Source organism: Cajanus cajan, chromosome 9 (assembly GCF_000230855.2).
Source record: "Cajanus cajan strain Asha chromosome 9, NIPB_CcT2T_4, whole genome shotgun sequence".
Classification (NCBI taxonomy): Eukaryota; Viridiplantae; Streptophyta; class Magnoliopsida; order Fabales; family Fabaceae; genus Cajanus; species Cajanus cajan.
This window is the reverse complement of record NC_138525.1, coordinates 14,595,021-14,613,517: the sequence shown is the minus strand read 5'-3', so window position 1 is coordinate 14,613,517 and position 18,497 is coordinate 14,595,021. Positions and strand designations below refer to the sequence as shown.

The 18,497-nt window shown below is 29.6% G+C and overlaps 2 protein-coding genes across 3 annotated transcripts; both read right to left on the bottom strand.

Annotated features, from left to right (window-relative positions):
- Positions 1-8,006: 8,006 nt before the first annotated feature.
- On the bottom strand, positions 8,007-9,737 carry LOC109814310 (protein FAR1-RELATED SEQUENCE 5-like). Its single transcript, XM_083064170.1, has one exon. It carries the CDS (start codon positions 9,735-9,737, stop codon positions 8,007-8,009), a length of 1,731 nt encoding a protein of 576 aa, XP_082920296.1.
- A 1,531-nt stretch (positions 9,738-11,268) lies between these two features.
- On the bottom strand, positions 11,269-15,053 carry LOC109814304 (transcription factor SPATULA). 2 transcript variants are annotated; one of them, XM_020378700.3, is made up of 6 exons: positions 14,668-15,053; positions 14,069-14,155; positions 13,926-13,991; positions 13,740-13,805; positions 12,078-12,356; positions 11,269-11,576 (listed from the first exon to the last, which is right to left on the bottom strand). In XM_020378700.3, the coding sequence occupies exons 1-6, from the start codon at positions 14,932-14,934 to the stop codon at positions 11,496-11,498; spliced, it is 846 nt and encodes a 281-aa protein (XP_020234289.1). In that variant the 5' UTR covers positions 14,935-15,053; the 3' UTR covers positions 11,269-11,495. The 2 variants fall into 2 exon arrangements, with proteins under 2 accessions (XP_020234289.1, XP_020234288.1); XM_020378699.3 differs by having other exon boundaries at positions 14,069-14,158; positions 14,668-15,051.
- Between the last annotated feature and the right edge of the window lie 3,444 nt (positions 15,054-18,497).

Below are 18,497 nucleotides of genomic sequence, written 5' to 3'. Positions count from 1 at the left end.
TTCATTGTAGTCCACCTCCCATTGAAAGTTCATTTTGTACACTTAGGCCTTTTTCCTACCTATCTTGCACCTTGAAAATCTTTTGTGAAAACTCTTTTATCACTCACTCTTTGTGAAAACCTTTTCAAAACCTTTTTGAAAGCAATTTGTGAAAACCTTTTTCTTGATCAAAGATGAGTGATCATTTTAGTGCACATGGTCATAATTCTTGTAGTACTAGGTATAGTGTTAGGGATGAACTTAGGCAACTCAAGGAGTACCTAAAAAAAATATAAAAAGAGAGGAAGAATTAAGACAAAAAGAAAAAGAGTTTGAAAAGAATAATGAGGAAATAAGAAATTTACTTGCAAAGTTGGTAGAAACTAGTGGATCCAAACCTAGGATTGTTCCAACTAGATCTCAAATAGGAAAAGAAGTTAGAGTCCCTAGGAGTATGCATGAGGAGGAAAATACAAAAAGAGAGGAAGAACTTAGAAGAAAAGAAAAAGAAAAGAAAATAGAAAAGAAAGAAAAAATGAAGAAAAGCATAGAAAAAGTTCAAGAGTGGTTAGAAAATGAAAAACAACAAACACTCTTAGAGAAGAGTAAGGAGGATAATGTTTCCTCCAAAGGGCTTATGCTTGAAGAGAGTCACTTTCCCATTGAAAATGATTTAAAAGAAACTCTCTTTATTCATCAAGACCTCAACTCTTTCTCCTATGTTGCCACTAGTCATGAAGTGGAGATTCAAAAACAAACCCTTTTTAAAGAAAAAGAATCTCAACTTCAAGATTTAGTGAAGAAGAAATGGACTTCACTTAGTTCCACTTCTTGTGCTACTTCCTTGGTGGTGCCCAAGGTAGATAGCCTTCCTTTGTGTAGGACTTTTCCTACCTTAGTTGTGTCAATAATGCACCCAATTTATGGAATATATTATTTGTTGGATATAACATATGAACCTTCAAGGTTCCTTGTGACAAATTCTTTTCATAACTATCCAACAAATAATATAATCCAAAATTGCTTAGGAAATTTTCTAGTTGTATTTCCTTTGTTTTCTAGGAAATGCCTAGGTTACCACATAGGGTACTTTAGGCAAGATGTTCTAGTTTTTAGGACTAATGCATTAGTGTGTTATAGTTTTAGTCTTTTTACCTTTTTAGGTTTTAGTTATACACCTAGACTTCATCATGGGGAGGATCCTATCCTTAGCATTAGGGAGTCTAGTCTTTTTAGTTTAGAAAATCATTTTAGCATTTTTAGTGGCACTCCTCTTAGGATACACTTTCCATCTATATCATATACTATTACCTCTCATGCTTACTTTTATGTTTTTGTTGGTCATGACGTCCACCATAAAGAACCTCTTGATTTGAGGTCAAATCCTTTTCAAGAGGGAGGGAATGATGGAATAACACTAAGGTCGAGAAGACCAAGAGGTGATATACTAAAGGAGGCAAGAGGAATGGGATAGTAAGGCCATTTTTGGACCTTAGCTCCTAGGTTTTATAGCATTTATTTCTTTATTCCTATTTTTGCCCTTGTCTTTAATTTCCTATTTTACCCTTGTATTTTGGGGTATTTTAGTCATACAATTTATTTTACTTGTATTTCCAATTTTACCCTTGTATTTTGGGGTGTTTAGGACTTAGAATTTATTTTCTTTTGTATTTCCCATTTTACCCTTGTATTATGGGATCCATTGCATTCTATAAGGTTTAGGATGAGGTTTTGTAGTGACCGAAAGCAAAAGACTCAAAGGAGACACAAAAAGATTAGATGTTACCCTTGTAGAACCTTGGCTTTGATACCACTTGATGGAGTCCTCCTTCCATGAATGACGTAGGGATTGAAGGGAGAAAGCCTTGGCCCTTGATCTAGGTTCAACAAGGTAGACAAAAGGAAGGTGTATGGTGAAGAAAAGGAAGTTGGCGTGAAAATGATGGTGTTTGGGCGGAAGCACTTAGGGTGGTGGTGTTTGGGTGCTCAAAGTTGGCTCACTCCAAGGTAGGTGGAGGCCACTCTAGGTTTCCTACTCTCCAAGGGTGGAGATAGGAGGGGAATAGTCGAAACTTACCCTAGGGACTAAGGATGAGACGTTGAGGCATAAGAATGCTCACTCAAAATCTATATAATCCAAAGTATTTACAAGTGGTGGGGTGTTGGGTATTTATAGGAGGGGAGGCATCTAGGGTTGCATTTGGAGTAGGCAAATGCATTCCAAATGAAATGCAAATGAACCCTAGATGCAACTTGGTGGCCAAGGATGGAATCTTTGGGTTTAGATTGGCTATATCTAGGTGCATGATAAACCATGCAACCTTTGCCCTCCACTTGGGCCTGAGCCTTTCTAACACCAAAAATAGACCCAATAAGCACCAAAAATGTGTCACCCTCTAATTAACACCCTAGCCCAAAATTAAAAACCCTAATAATCTAGAGCACCCCATAATACAAGGGTAAAATGGGAAATACAAAAGAAAATAAATTCTAAGTCCTAAACACCCCAAAATACAAGGGTAAAATTGGAAATACAAGTAAAATAAATTGTATGACTAAAATACCCCAAAATATAAGGGTAAAATAGGAAATTAAAGACAAGGGCAAAAATAGGAATAAAGAAATAAATGCTATAAAACCTAGGAGCTAAGGTCCAAAAATGGCCTTACTATCCCATTCCTCTTGCCTCCTTTAGTATATCACCTCTTGGTCTTCTCGACCTTAGTGTTATTCCATCAGGATTATATCCTGTTTAGCTGTGACCGAGCGGACGCATTGGGCGTGAAAATGGTTGGGGTGATTTTGGTAGGATGGAATGTCACTTATACAGCTCTGTTGTTAGGGAGATCTTCTAGGTGTATGCGTGACGACACATTAGATAATTGATATGCATTGATATCTGTCATGAAATGCATTTATTGCATGATTATTAATATGATAAAGTGTGGTGTTTGACTTCATGATTGGTGGATTGTATTTTATGCATGAGTAGTATTGGATAGAATGTATGGTGTGACTCTATGAACATGATTGATTGTTGGATGATGTGTAATATAGATTCTATTCTGTACTTGTATGATTGGTTTTTGAACTCTAGCTTACCCTTCTGTTTCCATGTGGTGGAACTGCGATGATCATACTTGGTATGAGAGCAAGTCAGGGTTAGCTTGGAGTTGAGGTGTTCGCTGCGAGACGGGAAATTTTGATCCTCGTGGTAGAGTTACCATTTTGGGTAACAGTTTTGTCTGTGCTTGATCGGTACTAGGGAATATTATTTTTTTTTGGATGACTGTACATATATGGAGTTCTATTTTATAACCAGAAACTTAGTTATTTGCATTTTTATTTGTACATATATGTATGAGTTATCCAGCTTAATATTTCTTAATTTCACTAGCAGTAGTGCGATTCCACTAAGTATAGAGACCATTGCGGGTGTTACAAATTATATATTTATTTATTATATATTGAAACTGATATAACTAATAAGGGATAAGGTAAATAATTTAATTGAAAATTTGTTCAATGAATTTTATTAAATGAGAGCTTATTCGTAAGTTGTTAAAAATAATTTATTTTGAATAACTTATTTTATAAAGCTGAGAGAGAGAATATCTAAAAGTATGGTGCAACTCATTAGGGTTGCATAACTATTATTTATAATTTATACATGATTCTCGGTTTGATACATCACTTTTTTTTTAACTTTGTTTAACTTGAGAAATCTTTTTATTCTTTTCGATGGTGAAATTATTGTTGGTATCAGAGTAATTAAAAAATAACACAAAATAAAAATAAGAAAATAAGAGTAAAAAAAATAATATACATAATATAAAAACTTTATTAAAAGTTTAGGATTTAAAATTTAGAATTTAAAATTTATAGAATTTTTTTACAAAAGGTTATGTTTGCTATCATCAAAACTTAAAAACTTAAAAGATTCAAGACCATCTTTTAATTTAACACTTTTTTATGTCACTTTAAGCGTATGACAATATTAGTTTATATAATATAAGAAAAATACATAATTAAATTGCTAAAAATATATTAAAAAAATAAAATAATTACGAACAATAAATTAATAATTAATTTTTTCATTGGTCAACAAAAGTCTATCAATGATTTTAGAAAAATAAATCGGTAATATTATATGTAAAGAGGGAAGAGTTATTGACATATTTCCTTTTTTTCCTTTCTTGTTGCGAACTTCTATAAATGTTAACCAAAAATAATAAATTAGAGTTGTCTTTAATTTTCTCTTTTTTCATTTATCTCTAATTTATTTGATTATCTTTTCATTTTTTAAATTATGACCTATCTTACTTTGATGAAATATTAAAATCAAATTATAAATCTTTACTTTTTTGTCGTAAACTTCTTTGTGATGTGTCACCATAATTAATTCATTTTTTATTGTATAATGATTTTTTGACAATAACTCATAGTCTTGTATGAATATATTGTACGTTTAGTCATTTTTTATGCAATTGTGTTTTATTATTTGTATATTTACACTTCTAAGTTTGAAAATTAGTATCATAAGTAATATTCAAATATTTATGAAAGCATTATGTTTTCACTTCACCTAAGACACCAAAAATTTAATACTGACCTTTGTATGGGACATTATTAATTTCCAATAAAATTCATGTTAGTTTGATAGTAAAAAGTTGTATATAGTTGAACAAGTTGTGTGAGTTGTAAAAAAATTTAGTATCAAGTTTGCATAAGTTATATGATTTGTTATAAAATTCCTTAATATCAAGTTTGCATAGCCAGACTTTAGTTTTTTTAATACCCTAGACAAAGTGAAAAATGATGATCTTATAATTATTTAAATACTACATTATGACCTCAGTTTCCAAACCTAAAAATGTAAAACTTATAAACAATTAAACAAATAATTAATAATATAAAAAAATGGCTAAATGTATAATATATTTTTACAACACTAGCAATTATCCTTAGATATCACTACATATTAAAAAATTGATTAATAAAAGTGATATATCACATAGAAGCTCACGATAAAAAAAGTGAAGATTGATGATTTGATTTCTAAATTTCAACGAAATAAATAGGTCACGATTTAAAAAATAAAAAAAGAATTAAAAAAAATAAAAATAAAGACAAAAAAGAGAAAGTTAAAGATAACTTTTATTTATAATTTTACATTAACACTTATGAAAATTATCACAGAAAGAAAAAAAAATATCAGTAATATATCACATTTTTTCTTTATATTTAATATTACTAATTTGTTTTTCTAAAATTATGGATATGTTTTTGTTGACTAGTGAAAAAAATAATTATTGATTAATTGTTCACAATTTTTTTTTTGAATAAATTGTTCGCAATTAGTTTATTTTTTCTAATACATTTTTTTTATATAATTTAGTATATAAATTTTTGTTTTTATATAATATAGGCTAAATAATATTTCTTATGACCCCCAACAATGGAACTCTGGACGGTCATCTCACTGGTTCGTGCTGAGAGCCACCACTGTGAGTTCAATTAAATAAATAGAAAATAAAAAATAAATAAATAAATAAATAATAATAAAAAAATTAAAAAAAAGTAAAATAGTCGCATCATCCTAAGTTAGTTTATTTAGTGCAAAATAATTCAGACAGAATTTTGAACAATGTATTGTTGTTCTAAAAAAAATGTATGGTCATGTTAAGGGAAAGATCAGGTTTCCAAGCATCTTAGTGTAGGGTGAGGACCGCGTCTGAACTTAGACGTAGTATAGTGATGATGGAACATGATTAGTGATCGATCATTAGTGCCTAGTGATTACCATAGAAGGTATTTAACCTCTTCCTTCTTTGTCTTTTCATAAACACATGCGTGTCTTCAATCTTCATCTCACTCTCCAAGTCATTTTCATTTCCGACACTCCACAATACATACTCCTTCCTAGCTAGGTAGAGGGATACTCATGCAATGCATGTTTCTCTTCCATTATTATGTATTGCTAACAGTTCATGCTTTTACTGTAAATGCACATGCTTTTTCTCTTTATCTTAATATTCTGTCTGTATTTCCTTTATGATGGCTTTTACCGGTAATATCATCCCTTCCCTCGCTCCCTCCATGCTAATTTTATTATCATTTTCCGCACTCTTTTTTTTTTTTAGATTTAACCACTATAAGAACAAAAAAGAAATGATGTATAAAATGTTTGGTTTGGCATCGACGATCTACATTCTTTTGAGATTCCTTTCAAAAAATAAAGTAAAAATAACTAATTGTTCCTCCAGATCACCCACGTCTATTGGTGTACAAGTGTAAATGAATATTGGTGTACAAGTGTAAATGAAAATCTCACATTAGATATAGTTGGATAGGTTAACAAATATATAAATGAGAAAGATCCATTGACATGATGTCATAAGATTTTAAGTTAAAATATGGTGTTAAATTTGTTTTTGTGATTTACTCATTATCTGTGATGAAAGTCTCTCATGTATTTAATGTCTCTTGTGTTCCAACAATCGGTATTAGGGTCGATAGTTTGATCATGCAAACGGCTTTGACATGGTGTCCTCTCTAGTGTTCCCAACAATGTCCAAGGGGATCCAGATTCTCTGACTTAGTGACGCGAAAGTTACATAACTTTCAATCATTTTAAGCCGTATGATTATAAAAATACATAAGATTTTGACACGTAATCATAAATAGTAAACATATGAACATAAATAACATTTATTACATATTTAGAAGATCTTAACTCTTTTTTCTTTCTTTCTTTTTTTAATTTAATTTTTATCTCTTGATTTGTGATTTTTGGCTTGAAACTCAATAACATGAATTATTACATTTATTACACTTTCACTGTCGCAAAACAAAACCAAAAATTTTCAAATTTTAAATATGAGAAAAATAAACGATAACAAATTAATCGTTTCAGTGTCTTTTTTAAAAATTATACATTAAAATGAATTATAAAAAAATATACATTAAAATTATTTATTTGTCATTTGTTTTTTTTATAGTACCTAATAAATTAACTCATATTTTAATACAATATGAATAAAAAATAAAATAAAAGTGTATGTATACATTATAATGAAATAAATTTTTTTTATCAAAATAACAAATCTTAAATCTAAATAAAAATGAAAATAAAGAACCAAAAATTGAATAATCATATCAGTAGAAAAAATAAATTATGCATACCTAATTCAACTAAAAACTATTCATCTAAAATTACACCAATCGAGAGAATTACATAGTGGTATTTGATTAAATACATACTTAGTTAAACAAAAAAATTTGTCACTCCTAATTTCTCCAAACAGTTATATATGCAGAAAAATTAATTAAGCATCCAACAATGTTTATGTAAACTCATGAGCAAATAAATTATGCAGAAAAATCATTATGCAGAAAACATTTATTCTAATTAATATTATGCAACAAGCATTTTGCAAAATCAAGCTACAAATGAATTAAGCTAAAACATTGTTACTAACATTATAACAACAACAAGGCCAACACCAATGTTAATTGTTCAAGCAGTTCTTAAAAGTGAACTGTATGGTTACATTGACTTAATGGTATCAAAATATACCCAAGAAAAATAAAACACTAATTAATTATAATACTCTTATCAATGATATCAAAATACACCAAACATACAGTAACACCTAATTATAATATCATTGTCAACTAAGTTATTTTCATTGAATCTTAATCAAGGATTGGAGACATGTTATGTAATGATTGACTGTTTATATCATCAAGAGGTGCCTGCACAATAACAAAAATTAATTAACATGTTTATAAGTAAGCAAAAGAATTGAAAGATAAAAAATATAAAGACAAATGATATTACCGTCAAAAATTCAGTAAAGCTAAATTGATTTTTTAATGTGTTAGGGAGCTTAAAAGTTGGTGGTGCTGAACAAGATACCATGTTGGGTTGATGACTTCTCAATTCTTTATCCTAAAACCAATATGGAAAATTAAAACAAGTGAGAACTCATAAAGCTAAAATATATTAAGAATTAATATGTACATCAATTTACACACCTGTGACTCTTTACTTGAAGTTTTTTTTTCCTATTGGATTGAAGCTCAACCCAACCTTCTAATCGCTTATTTCTCTTTAAGCCAGGTTTATGTTTGAATCCCTTTGGTAGCTTACCACCATCACTGACAAATATGAGATTATCATTGTTGTGATTACCAGTACTTTTGGCTTGTAAACGCAACTCCTGAATCTCCTTACACATGACATCTACATTGTTATCCACAATCTTGTGATATTCTTCAAATGTTGACACGTCAGCAGCCAATCTAACAAATTTAAATACAAGTTGCTTATATCTCCTTGTACTAGATAATATTGGATCTCCTTCAACTTCTTTTCCCCTCACATCATGCACAATGCCATTGCGGGCTTCTCTTGTCCATCTTTTTATAATATATTTCTCGGGAATAACCTTAACATCATTTGTTTCAAATACTTTCAATGCATGTGAACAAAGTATGCCAAATGTTTCAAACTTTCTACAACTACAAGTTATGGAGTTTGAAGCACGATCAAATGAGACTCTCCAAGACCCTTCGTGATTGACCCTAGTGATGACATATTGACATAAAGAGTGGGTTTCATTTCTCTCCAATATGCATGAAGCCAAGAAAAGTTTAAACTCATTTTGAAATAAGTCAAATACAATGTGAGTGTATACTTTTGCCATTTGTATGAGTATTGGTGACAACTCATATCTCAACATTGCAAGCTTATGCAAAGACTCATACTCATAAGTTAACTCATTATATCTCTTTTCTTCAACAACTCGTTCAAAGTGTTTGAAGAATTGGATAATATCCACATTTGGATTCATGCAAGACTTGAAATTAGAATTCAAACTTTCACTAAGTTGAGTACTTCGCATCCCAAGTGTGAATATTTCCTTCATGTAACATGATGCCCATTTTTCTTTTATGGCATAAACTGATTTAATCCCGTTATTATCATGAACACTATAGTCTGTTATTAATCGATTCCAAGCTATCTCAAACTCTTCTTTAGTGTCAAGGTCATACATGCATTTTTTGAAATCTCTTAAAAAATAACTTCCTCCTTTCATCAAATTACCAAGGTGCTTAATTCCATTTTGTAACAAGTGCCAAGTACATAAACCATGACGAGTCTCGAGCATCACTTCAAAAAGTGCCTTAGCCATTGCTTGGTCTTGGTCAGTAAAGATAGTTTGAGGTTTTTGTTGATTGTGTGCTTCTAAGAATGTCTCAAACAACCATTTGAATGATTCAGTTGTTTCATCATACAATAATGTTGCTCCAAAAATGACAATACCTCTATAATGGTTGAAACCGGAAAATAAAGCAAGTGGCCTATTTGCACGATTGGTACAATATGTAGTATCCAATGACACAACATCACCAAAATACCCATAATCCAATATCATATTTGCATCAGCCCAAAATACATTTGTGATTTGTTCATCTATATCCATTTGGTATGCATGGAAAAAAGATGGGTTCTCCAACAATTGTCGTTGAAAATATTGTAAAAGGCATCCTATTTCACCATACACCATACTCCTTTGTCTTTTTGCTTTGAGATAATTTTTAACATCTATGCGTGTGTATCCAATATTAGCTCTATGGCCCGCAAGTGTACTCATTAGTTGAAATGTTGACTTTTGCCTTAATCCAGAGTCATTAGCCAAATCAATCTCATAAGCTTGGACTTCAGTTATCTTTCTATGTGATGCAAGCATATGCGTTGTTTCTGGAAGTTGCAAAGGGTGATTATGTTCCTCTATAAATTCATGGATGATAAATTTTTCATTTTTCACCACAAGTGAAATTCTTACTTTACAATCAGTTTTAGTCTTAGCTCTATGCTTTCTAACCAAAACATCTCTTTTGTCTATTAATCGTAGCCCTTCCTTACAACAAACAAATCTACATGAGGTAGCAGTACCATCTTTTTTAAAATTCACATATCGTTTCCTAACTCCAAAACCAACATGTGCACCATAAGCAAGCCAAAATTGTCAAGCTGCATCTAAATTATCAAATTCCATATCCACTCTTGGTTTCCAATCAACATTTAAAGATTCCATAATATACTTCCTATCAGAAGAATGAAAAATAAGAATAAGAAGTAAACAAAATTTATAACTTTGATTTTATATTTGTACATTCAAGCACCTCAATTTCATTATCATATAACTATAAACTAAAGAGACGTAAACAAAATAAATTTAATATCTCGAATTTGTATAAAATGAGCTATGTTAAAAGCTCATGTTCTAACATAGCATGTCACATATATCTACTTATGCATGCACATTAATTTCAGAACTTGAGCCACATAAAAACATAAACCAAGTTATTTACATATTATTCTTAGCTTAATAACAACAAAAGTTCTCAAATCCAACAGACGTATATAATATATCAAAACAAGTACTATTTTCTTATAGCAACGTGCGACTAGTATGAGTAAAACAAAGCTCAAATTCTTAAATAAAGTTCTAGTGCTGAGATTTGTGGATAGAAAATATGATTTAGAGGAAATATTCTAATAAAAATATTAAATAAAAATTCAAAATTAATTACCAAATTGCTCCGCGTATAAAATGAGTTCTTCAGGAGGATGTTTTGTAGCGGTAGAGACAGGTGTTTTGTAGCGGCAGTCCCAAAGGGGATGTTGCATTTGCAGCTGTTTCCGAAAGTATGTTGGAGAAGAAGATGAAACTTCTATTTTGTATGGAGAAGCTTTGGCGTTACGTTTCCGAAAAGTTTTTGAATACATAAATTAATATATGTTAAAATATTTAATATTTATTAGTTAAAACATTTTATTTATGGTCAAATGTTTATTGTCTACGTGTCAAAATCTTACATATTTTTATAATCACACGGCTTAAAATGATTGAGCGCCACTAAGTCAGAGAATCTGGATCCTAAGGTACACATTCTGATCCAAATTAATACTCGGGTAGTGTTGCTACATTCGGCTTCGCTCTAGTTGGATTAGAGAGGCCTTGTGTAGTTGTGCTGTGTCCACTTCCAATGGAAATTAGCCGCTATGCAACAGAATAACTGATAATGTCAGAGGGTAGGGTCATTCTAGAACTAAGAAGTCCTGGAAAAGATCACAATAACGTTTTCTCTGCTCTAGAGTATTGTAGATGGATATGCAGTTTATTGTATATATCTAGTCTATTGTAAATATCTAATCATCCGAGGGCATAACAGATCCAAAAATATCCGAAGTCGCAACATGTTGCAGAATGTTCATCAGCTTCATTTTGCAATTGATGAAATTAGAAAATACTTGTACATTTTTATGCAAGTATCAACAATGGCACAAAGATTGTGTCAAACTGTTACCGACTGCACCACGAACAACCCAATGGAGTGTCCGTGTAGTCAGAAGATTTAAATGTAGATTATAATGCCAGAACAAAGCTACTCTTTTCCGATGTGACTTTCCATCTAAAAAATCCTTCTATCCCTCTAGCTGTTTAAGACACGTCTGGAGAAGGGGGCTTTCCAATCTTTGTTGTGTCCATAAACAATTGTGGCATGTTGCCGTAGAGTGCATCCTTCATATTGCAAAAAGAAGGGTTGTTAAGCTCAACATATTAAAAAACATAAAATACTAACCAGTGTCCTAGGACCACCGGCTAAAGAATCAAAAGTATATATATATATATATATATATATATATATATATATATATATATATATATATATATATATATATATATATTAAAAAGTGTATCTACAAGTTCTCTATGTAACTTTATTTTAATTTTCAATAAAAACTTTTTACATACTAATTTCTTAACCAGACACTGGTAGCAAGATCGTTAAAAAAAATGAAATAGTGATCATGACGATAAATTATTGAATGGTTCGAGACCACCATGCTTCAATAGTCATGACTATTTTTAATGTAATATGTATCTGAGATTTTAAATTTATGATACAGTTAAAAAAACTTGACTACATGTCACGGTTACACACAATAGACTCAGATCATATAATAATTTCTCAATCATGACAACTAAGTAAATTGAAGGGTTGAAGTATTGAACATGAACCTTAATAGAGGGATGGAAAGTGGATGAGGTATCAGAAGCAGCTACGTTTGTCATTGAGGGTGCCCCAAGAGACTGATTTGAGATGCTGCATTGCTTTGGAAAACTAAAAGCATGCCGCACCAAGCTTTCATCATTTGAAGATGAGGCAATTGCACTGGTACAATTCTGAAGTTCATTACCCGCATCAAGGTTCAACCCAGTCTGAGGCATTATCATAGGTCGTAGTCCTCCTGGCAAAGACATTGGATGCAAGCTCAAGCCATTTCTCATCATTAACATCTGCAGAATCAATCATAAAAGCACTAAAGTAACAATTAGTCAATGAAGGAGTAATGGATCCACATAATATGAATGTGTAACAATTAGTCAATTAAGGAGTAATGGACCCACATAACCTGAATGTGGCAAGACCAAAACTTACAAGACTTTTCTTTTCTCAATTAACTAAAATGAATCAATTAATATTATAGCCGCTTGAGCATGTATTACAGGTTCAATAATGCTCTACCAACTCTTAAATGTGTTAGAGACCTGACATAAAAACCATTCATGTGTCTTTGCCTAACAGCTCAAGCTTTTAGGATAATTGGCTCATAACACATCATAGCCTCTATGTCTATGGTCAAGTGTTTAATCATTATTGTTTTTATTCTTCTAATATACAAGGTAAGTAGACAGACCTATGCACTATTCGTGCTTCAAATGCAATGACTCTAGTTAAAACTGTAATATAAAAATCATATACGTATCTTCACTAAACAGCTTAAGCATGTGTTTAGTTAGGCATTAGTCACGTGCGTCTTTGTTAAATTTCACGACAAAAAATAGAAGAAACACAGACGCTACTTCTTATTTCTTCAGAAGGGACTGAAAACCAAACACACGGATAAGTTTTTGAAAAAGTTGGTTCATAGCAAAATGTACCAAAAAGAATTGAAACAACTTTAAAAGGACCACGATGGGCATTTAGTCTTTTGTTTTATCATTGGCACATGTCACAGTTAACTAGTTAAGGACAATGTGTAGCACAAAAATTCAAGCGTTAACGGACCCTCTCAAGTTATGTAGCACTGATGTAAAGTTTATCTTTTGGTGACTAACCAAAAAAAAAAAAAAAATCCTCCATGTCGAAACATGGTTGAGCATGCGAACAAACAGTCATCATCTGTGTTGTTTATTGATTCTGTAACTAATAGCCTAGCAGCGTGACATGTTAATTGCACTGCCCAAAGAGGGTTTTAAAGTTCTCAACTGTTCACCCCATGTCAAAATCTCGATGGAAAATTCATCATCTCAGTGATCACGAAAAAGAATGAGGAGGACCGATAACACACTCTCTTAAAATTAAAGAAAAACTATAAAATTCTAAGCTAAACATATGAAATGGGAAGTTGAACTCAATATTCTGTGATTAATGATTTCTATAAAAACTAGATCAATAATAAATAATGTGATCAAAATAACATGTCAGAGAGTGTATTGCTGTCCTAGCTGAGAGTACTCATGAAAGGAAAATACGAGTGTGAAATTAGTAACTAAATGAAGAGGATAATTGTCACCAACAAAAATGAGGATAAAAGAATAAACGAGTCACGTAGAGAACGAAAGACATATCCAATGAGTGATTACACACTATCACAAGCTGAATGAAAGAAAACTCACTTGCACTTGAAGTTGAAGCTGCTTTAAATATTCTATGGCCTCATCTAGCATTGAAGCTTTGTCTGTCTATTGAAAACAAACACAAAGGACTTATTCAGAAGAAAATAATTTTAAAAAAAAGTCTTTTGAGAGAGAAATTAATTTAATGGAGAGAAAAAGGGCTATGAATATATGTTGAGATTATACCTTGTTAGAATTCGGAATTAAATTCTGCAAGGCTTTCATTTTCTCGTTAATCCTGCTCCTTCTTCTCTGCACAGATCAAAACCATCAATCAGAATCACGAAATCCGAAAGATTTTACAGAAAATTGAAGGATCAAAAAGGAACCTTTTCAGACAAATTATGGAACTCTGCAGCTCTACTCCTCTTTGACGAAGAACGTGGTGGTGGGACAGGTTTCGATGCCTCCACACTCTTCTACCAAAAACAAAATGGAAAATCCACTCACTAACAGAAAAAGTCACCCAAAATGCAATTTTGAATTTTCAAAAGATCTACCCAACTCTGTGCTATAACTATCTTAACCTTTGAATCCAAAATCAATTAACTATTAGCAAGGTTTTAAAAAATGGCCCACGACCACAATTTTGATAACAACACCAAGGTTTTTGATGCTGTTGTGACCCCAATTAGTCCACAATTTCTCACAACATCAAGGATCACGATAAAACTACAACCGCGATGACAACCACAATTTTGATGACAACACCAAGGTTTTTGAGGCTGTTGTACCCCCAATCAGTCTACAATTTGTCACGATATCAAAGATCGCAACGAAACTGCGACCGCAACCACAATTTAGCAACAGAGAATTTTGATGTTAAACAAGTTTAAATTTTAATAATAAATTGAAGAGTTGGGTTTAAAGGGTGTATGAAAGTGATGACACTTTTTTGTGGGAAACCAAAAAACAGTTTTTGTTTTACCTCAGGAGCAGAAGGGAAATCAGGGGTGTGATTGTTGTGTTGTTTGAAGGTGTTGGCATGAGAGGCAGTGATGTTGTAATGATGGGGGTGAGAGAAATGGAAATTTGAGGGAGAAGAAGGAACAGTGGTGGTGAAATCAGAAGGTGAATGATTCGGGTCCATTGAGTTGTGGAGGAGTTGGTTGAACAAGGATGAGAACTCTTCTGAATCAGGAGGCAAGGCTCTCCCTAATGATGGCTGTGGTTGGTGCATGTTGTCACCAGCCATGGAACTTGGAAGATCAAAGGCAAAACTGATAGAGAGAGAGAGAGAGAATGAGAATGTTAATGTTGATGTTGTGCCCTGCTATGCTCTGCTCAGCAGCTTGGAAATAGCAAATAGGACAAAAGGTTTTGTGTAAGCGGGATTAACGTTTTAAATTGGATCTATAATACTGTTTGTACGAGGTCATTTACTGTTCTCACTTGTCATTACAATTTCATTACTCTCCCTCCTCTTCTTCTTATCCTTTTAATACTAAACTAAATAAATATTAAAGTAAATTTTTTTTTTCGTTACTAGAATATCCTTTATATTTATCCCATTTAAATATATTTTTATCTCTCAAATTTAAGATAAATTTATTTTTATCTCTCAAATTTAAAATTTTTATTTTTGTCCTTCTAATTTTTTTAAATTTTATTTTAATTTCTTAAATTACTAATAATATATATGAAAGTGAAATTAAAACAATTATATATCTTGGATTTAATGTGATGTTATCACTAACAAAGATACTAGTACATAGATTTTATATAATAGTACTTGACAAATTTTCTAATAAAATTTAAATATAAAAATTAAAATAATATTTTTAAAAATTACAGAAATTAAAAAGACTAATTTAAAATTTAAAAAATAAATAAATAAATTTATCTTAAATTTAAGAAAGTAAAAACATATTTAAATCTATTTATTTATATGTATCACTTAATTTATAATAAAAATAAGTATTTATTAATGATAGAAGTATATATATATATATATATATATATATATATATATAATTTTTTTAACCAGTGTCATTAAAATATTAGTTATAAAATTAGTAGGTAAAAAGTATAACGTGTCCAGATACATTTTTTTAATAAAAAATTACTTTTATTCCTTAATTAGTGTTATAGTTAACATTTTACATACAAAAGTATATCACTTTAGTACTAATTATAAGCAATAAATTAGATTTTTTTATTAATCCTAATTATGAATAATAATTATTAATTTTTGAAATAATTTATGGGTAAATTTCTTTTATAATTTTAATTTATTGTTAATTTTATTTCTTATACATTCACTTATAACTAACATTAAATGTAGCAACCACTTAAATTAATGGGTATCCTTAGAATAAAATTCGAATTTATGTTATAATTACTACCTACATTCCTATATATTTTTAAGAAAGTCAATAAAAACATAATTCAATCATATAAAATCAATTTTATAAGGTAAGGATTATCCTCAACTTATGTATACTTTGTTGATTAGTCAATGTAGGATCTCCAATACATCTCCTCTGATGCTATCTTAAAAAAGTGAATTGAAGTTTAATTCAACCCTACAAAATTAACTTTGTAAGATGAGGATTATCCCCACTTATATATACTTTTTTGGCTTTATCACTAATAGATGTGGGATTTTCAATATATATAAGACTCAGTTATCTAATTCATCAAGATTAGAAAAAAGAGTTAATTTAATTGATAACAATAAATTTATTCTATTATTTTTTTTTCTAAAATTACCTTTATGCTACTTTTATTTCCTAATTAATACTTATATATCATATAACCAATGAAAATACATGTCTTAATTAATACTCATTTTTTTTATAATCAATTAGAGTACTGTACGTGTTCTTTAAAGAGTTTATAATTAATATATTTTACCAAATTAAGATAACATACTTTAATTAGAGATATTTTAGTCTAAAAATAAATAACATATGAAACAATATGAATTAGGTCTTATATAAAAAATAATAATTAATTATTTTAAGTTGAGTTTTATGAATAGGAACATAAGTGATAATTAAAAGTAACCAACTTAATCATTTTTCTTGCTCTTAATGATTGTCTTATATTTCTTATAATTAGAACTAGATGTAGTATTTTACAAGTGTTGTATGTTTGACATTACTAAAAAATTTGTGTATATTATGATACTCTTTAATACTCATTTATTAATGCTTTCTATTATTGGTTAAAATTTATAAAATTTAGTAGATCCTCTTGCTAGATGAGATGCTTGAGTCACATTTATGACTTTTAATAAAATTCAACCAATAATACAATAAGGAGAAGGTTAGTATGAGAGTATTAGAAAAAAGATGAGAGTTATAATAACACCGATGTAACTTTTATTAAGTATTACACTGTTCAATAACTTTATATTAAATATGAATTTTGTAAATCCAACCGTTATATTGAAAGTTTTTTACTCTTAGATCATATATACAAAATTTTATATTAATTCAAGATAATTTAATACTTCATTTTTATAAAACAAAATTGACGTAATATACTCATTTCAAATATACTAAAATATGAATACTTTCATTACCTTCAAGTTATTTTTCAATTTCAACAAAATTTGATATACACATATAAAGTGATATGAACTTTCAATCTAACAGTTGAATTTATAAAATTCACAATTAATATAAAATTTTTGAGTGGTGTAATACTTAATAAAAATTACACAGGTGTTATTATAACCCTCCTCTAGAAAAAAAGTTAAAATATGTTTATAGTTCCTATGATTTTATTTATTTTATCTTTTATTTCTTTAATTTATAATAGATATTTTTAGTTTCTATACTTATCTTTTTCAATTCTTTTTAGATCATATAGATTAAAATAGATCTTTTTAGCTTTTATACTTCCTTTTTTTTTTATCTTTTTAGTCTTTGCTATTATTTTTTTATAACGTTGTCTATTTTATGTTGATGCGACATAGGTATTAATTTTGTTTTGTGTGTCTGATGTCAAATTTATTTTGTTAGTCTTAACCTAAATTAGGTCCTTCATACCTCTTTTTTATCTTCACCTGCAACTCTCGTTGTTGAAATACCTTTATTTTATTCTTACAAAAATGAAAATATCTATCACATCAACACAAATGTGATAATATTACAAAAGAAATTAATGATAAAGACTAAAAGATTAAAAAATTGTAAATATAAAAAATAAAAATGTATATCTTAAATTATAGGAACTAAATAATTAATAAAAATATATATAATAACTAAAAGTATCTATTTTAAATTGTAAAGCAAGTGAAATTATAAGGATTAAAAAATTATTTTAATAAAAAAAATATTAAAATTACACTATAAAATGTGTGATCGCACTTTAAAAAAAATGTTTTTAATTTTTTAACCAAACATGTTTCTTTAATTATTAACACGATAGCACATATTCAAACCTCGAAGAATAATAAAATTTACAATGGAGTTCAATCTAATGAAAAAAGTTAGCATCTATAATCATGAAGAAAAAAAAAAAGTTCTGTACATTCAATATCCGACTATATATAACTCAAATAGGATTGTTTATAAAAGAACATAATGTCGAGAAAAAAATAGAGAAATTCTTGGCGAGATGATTTCTACCAAATAACAATCTGATATTGTTACCAAGTAAAAATCTGCTATTGAAATTAATTTGAAGACACATTTCAATCATATTTAATGGTTTGAAATTAATTTTATCAGATTTTAAATTAAAGAGATATTTAACGAAATAATTTTAATTTAAATATATTGCAATATAAAAATATTTTATATTGAC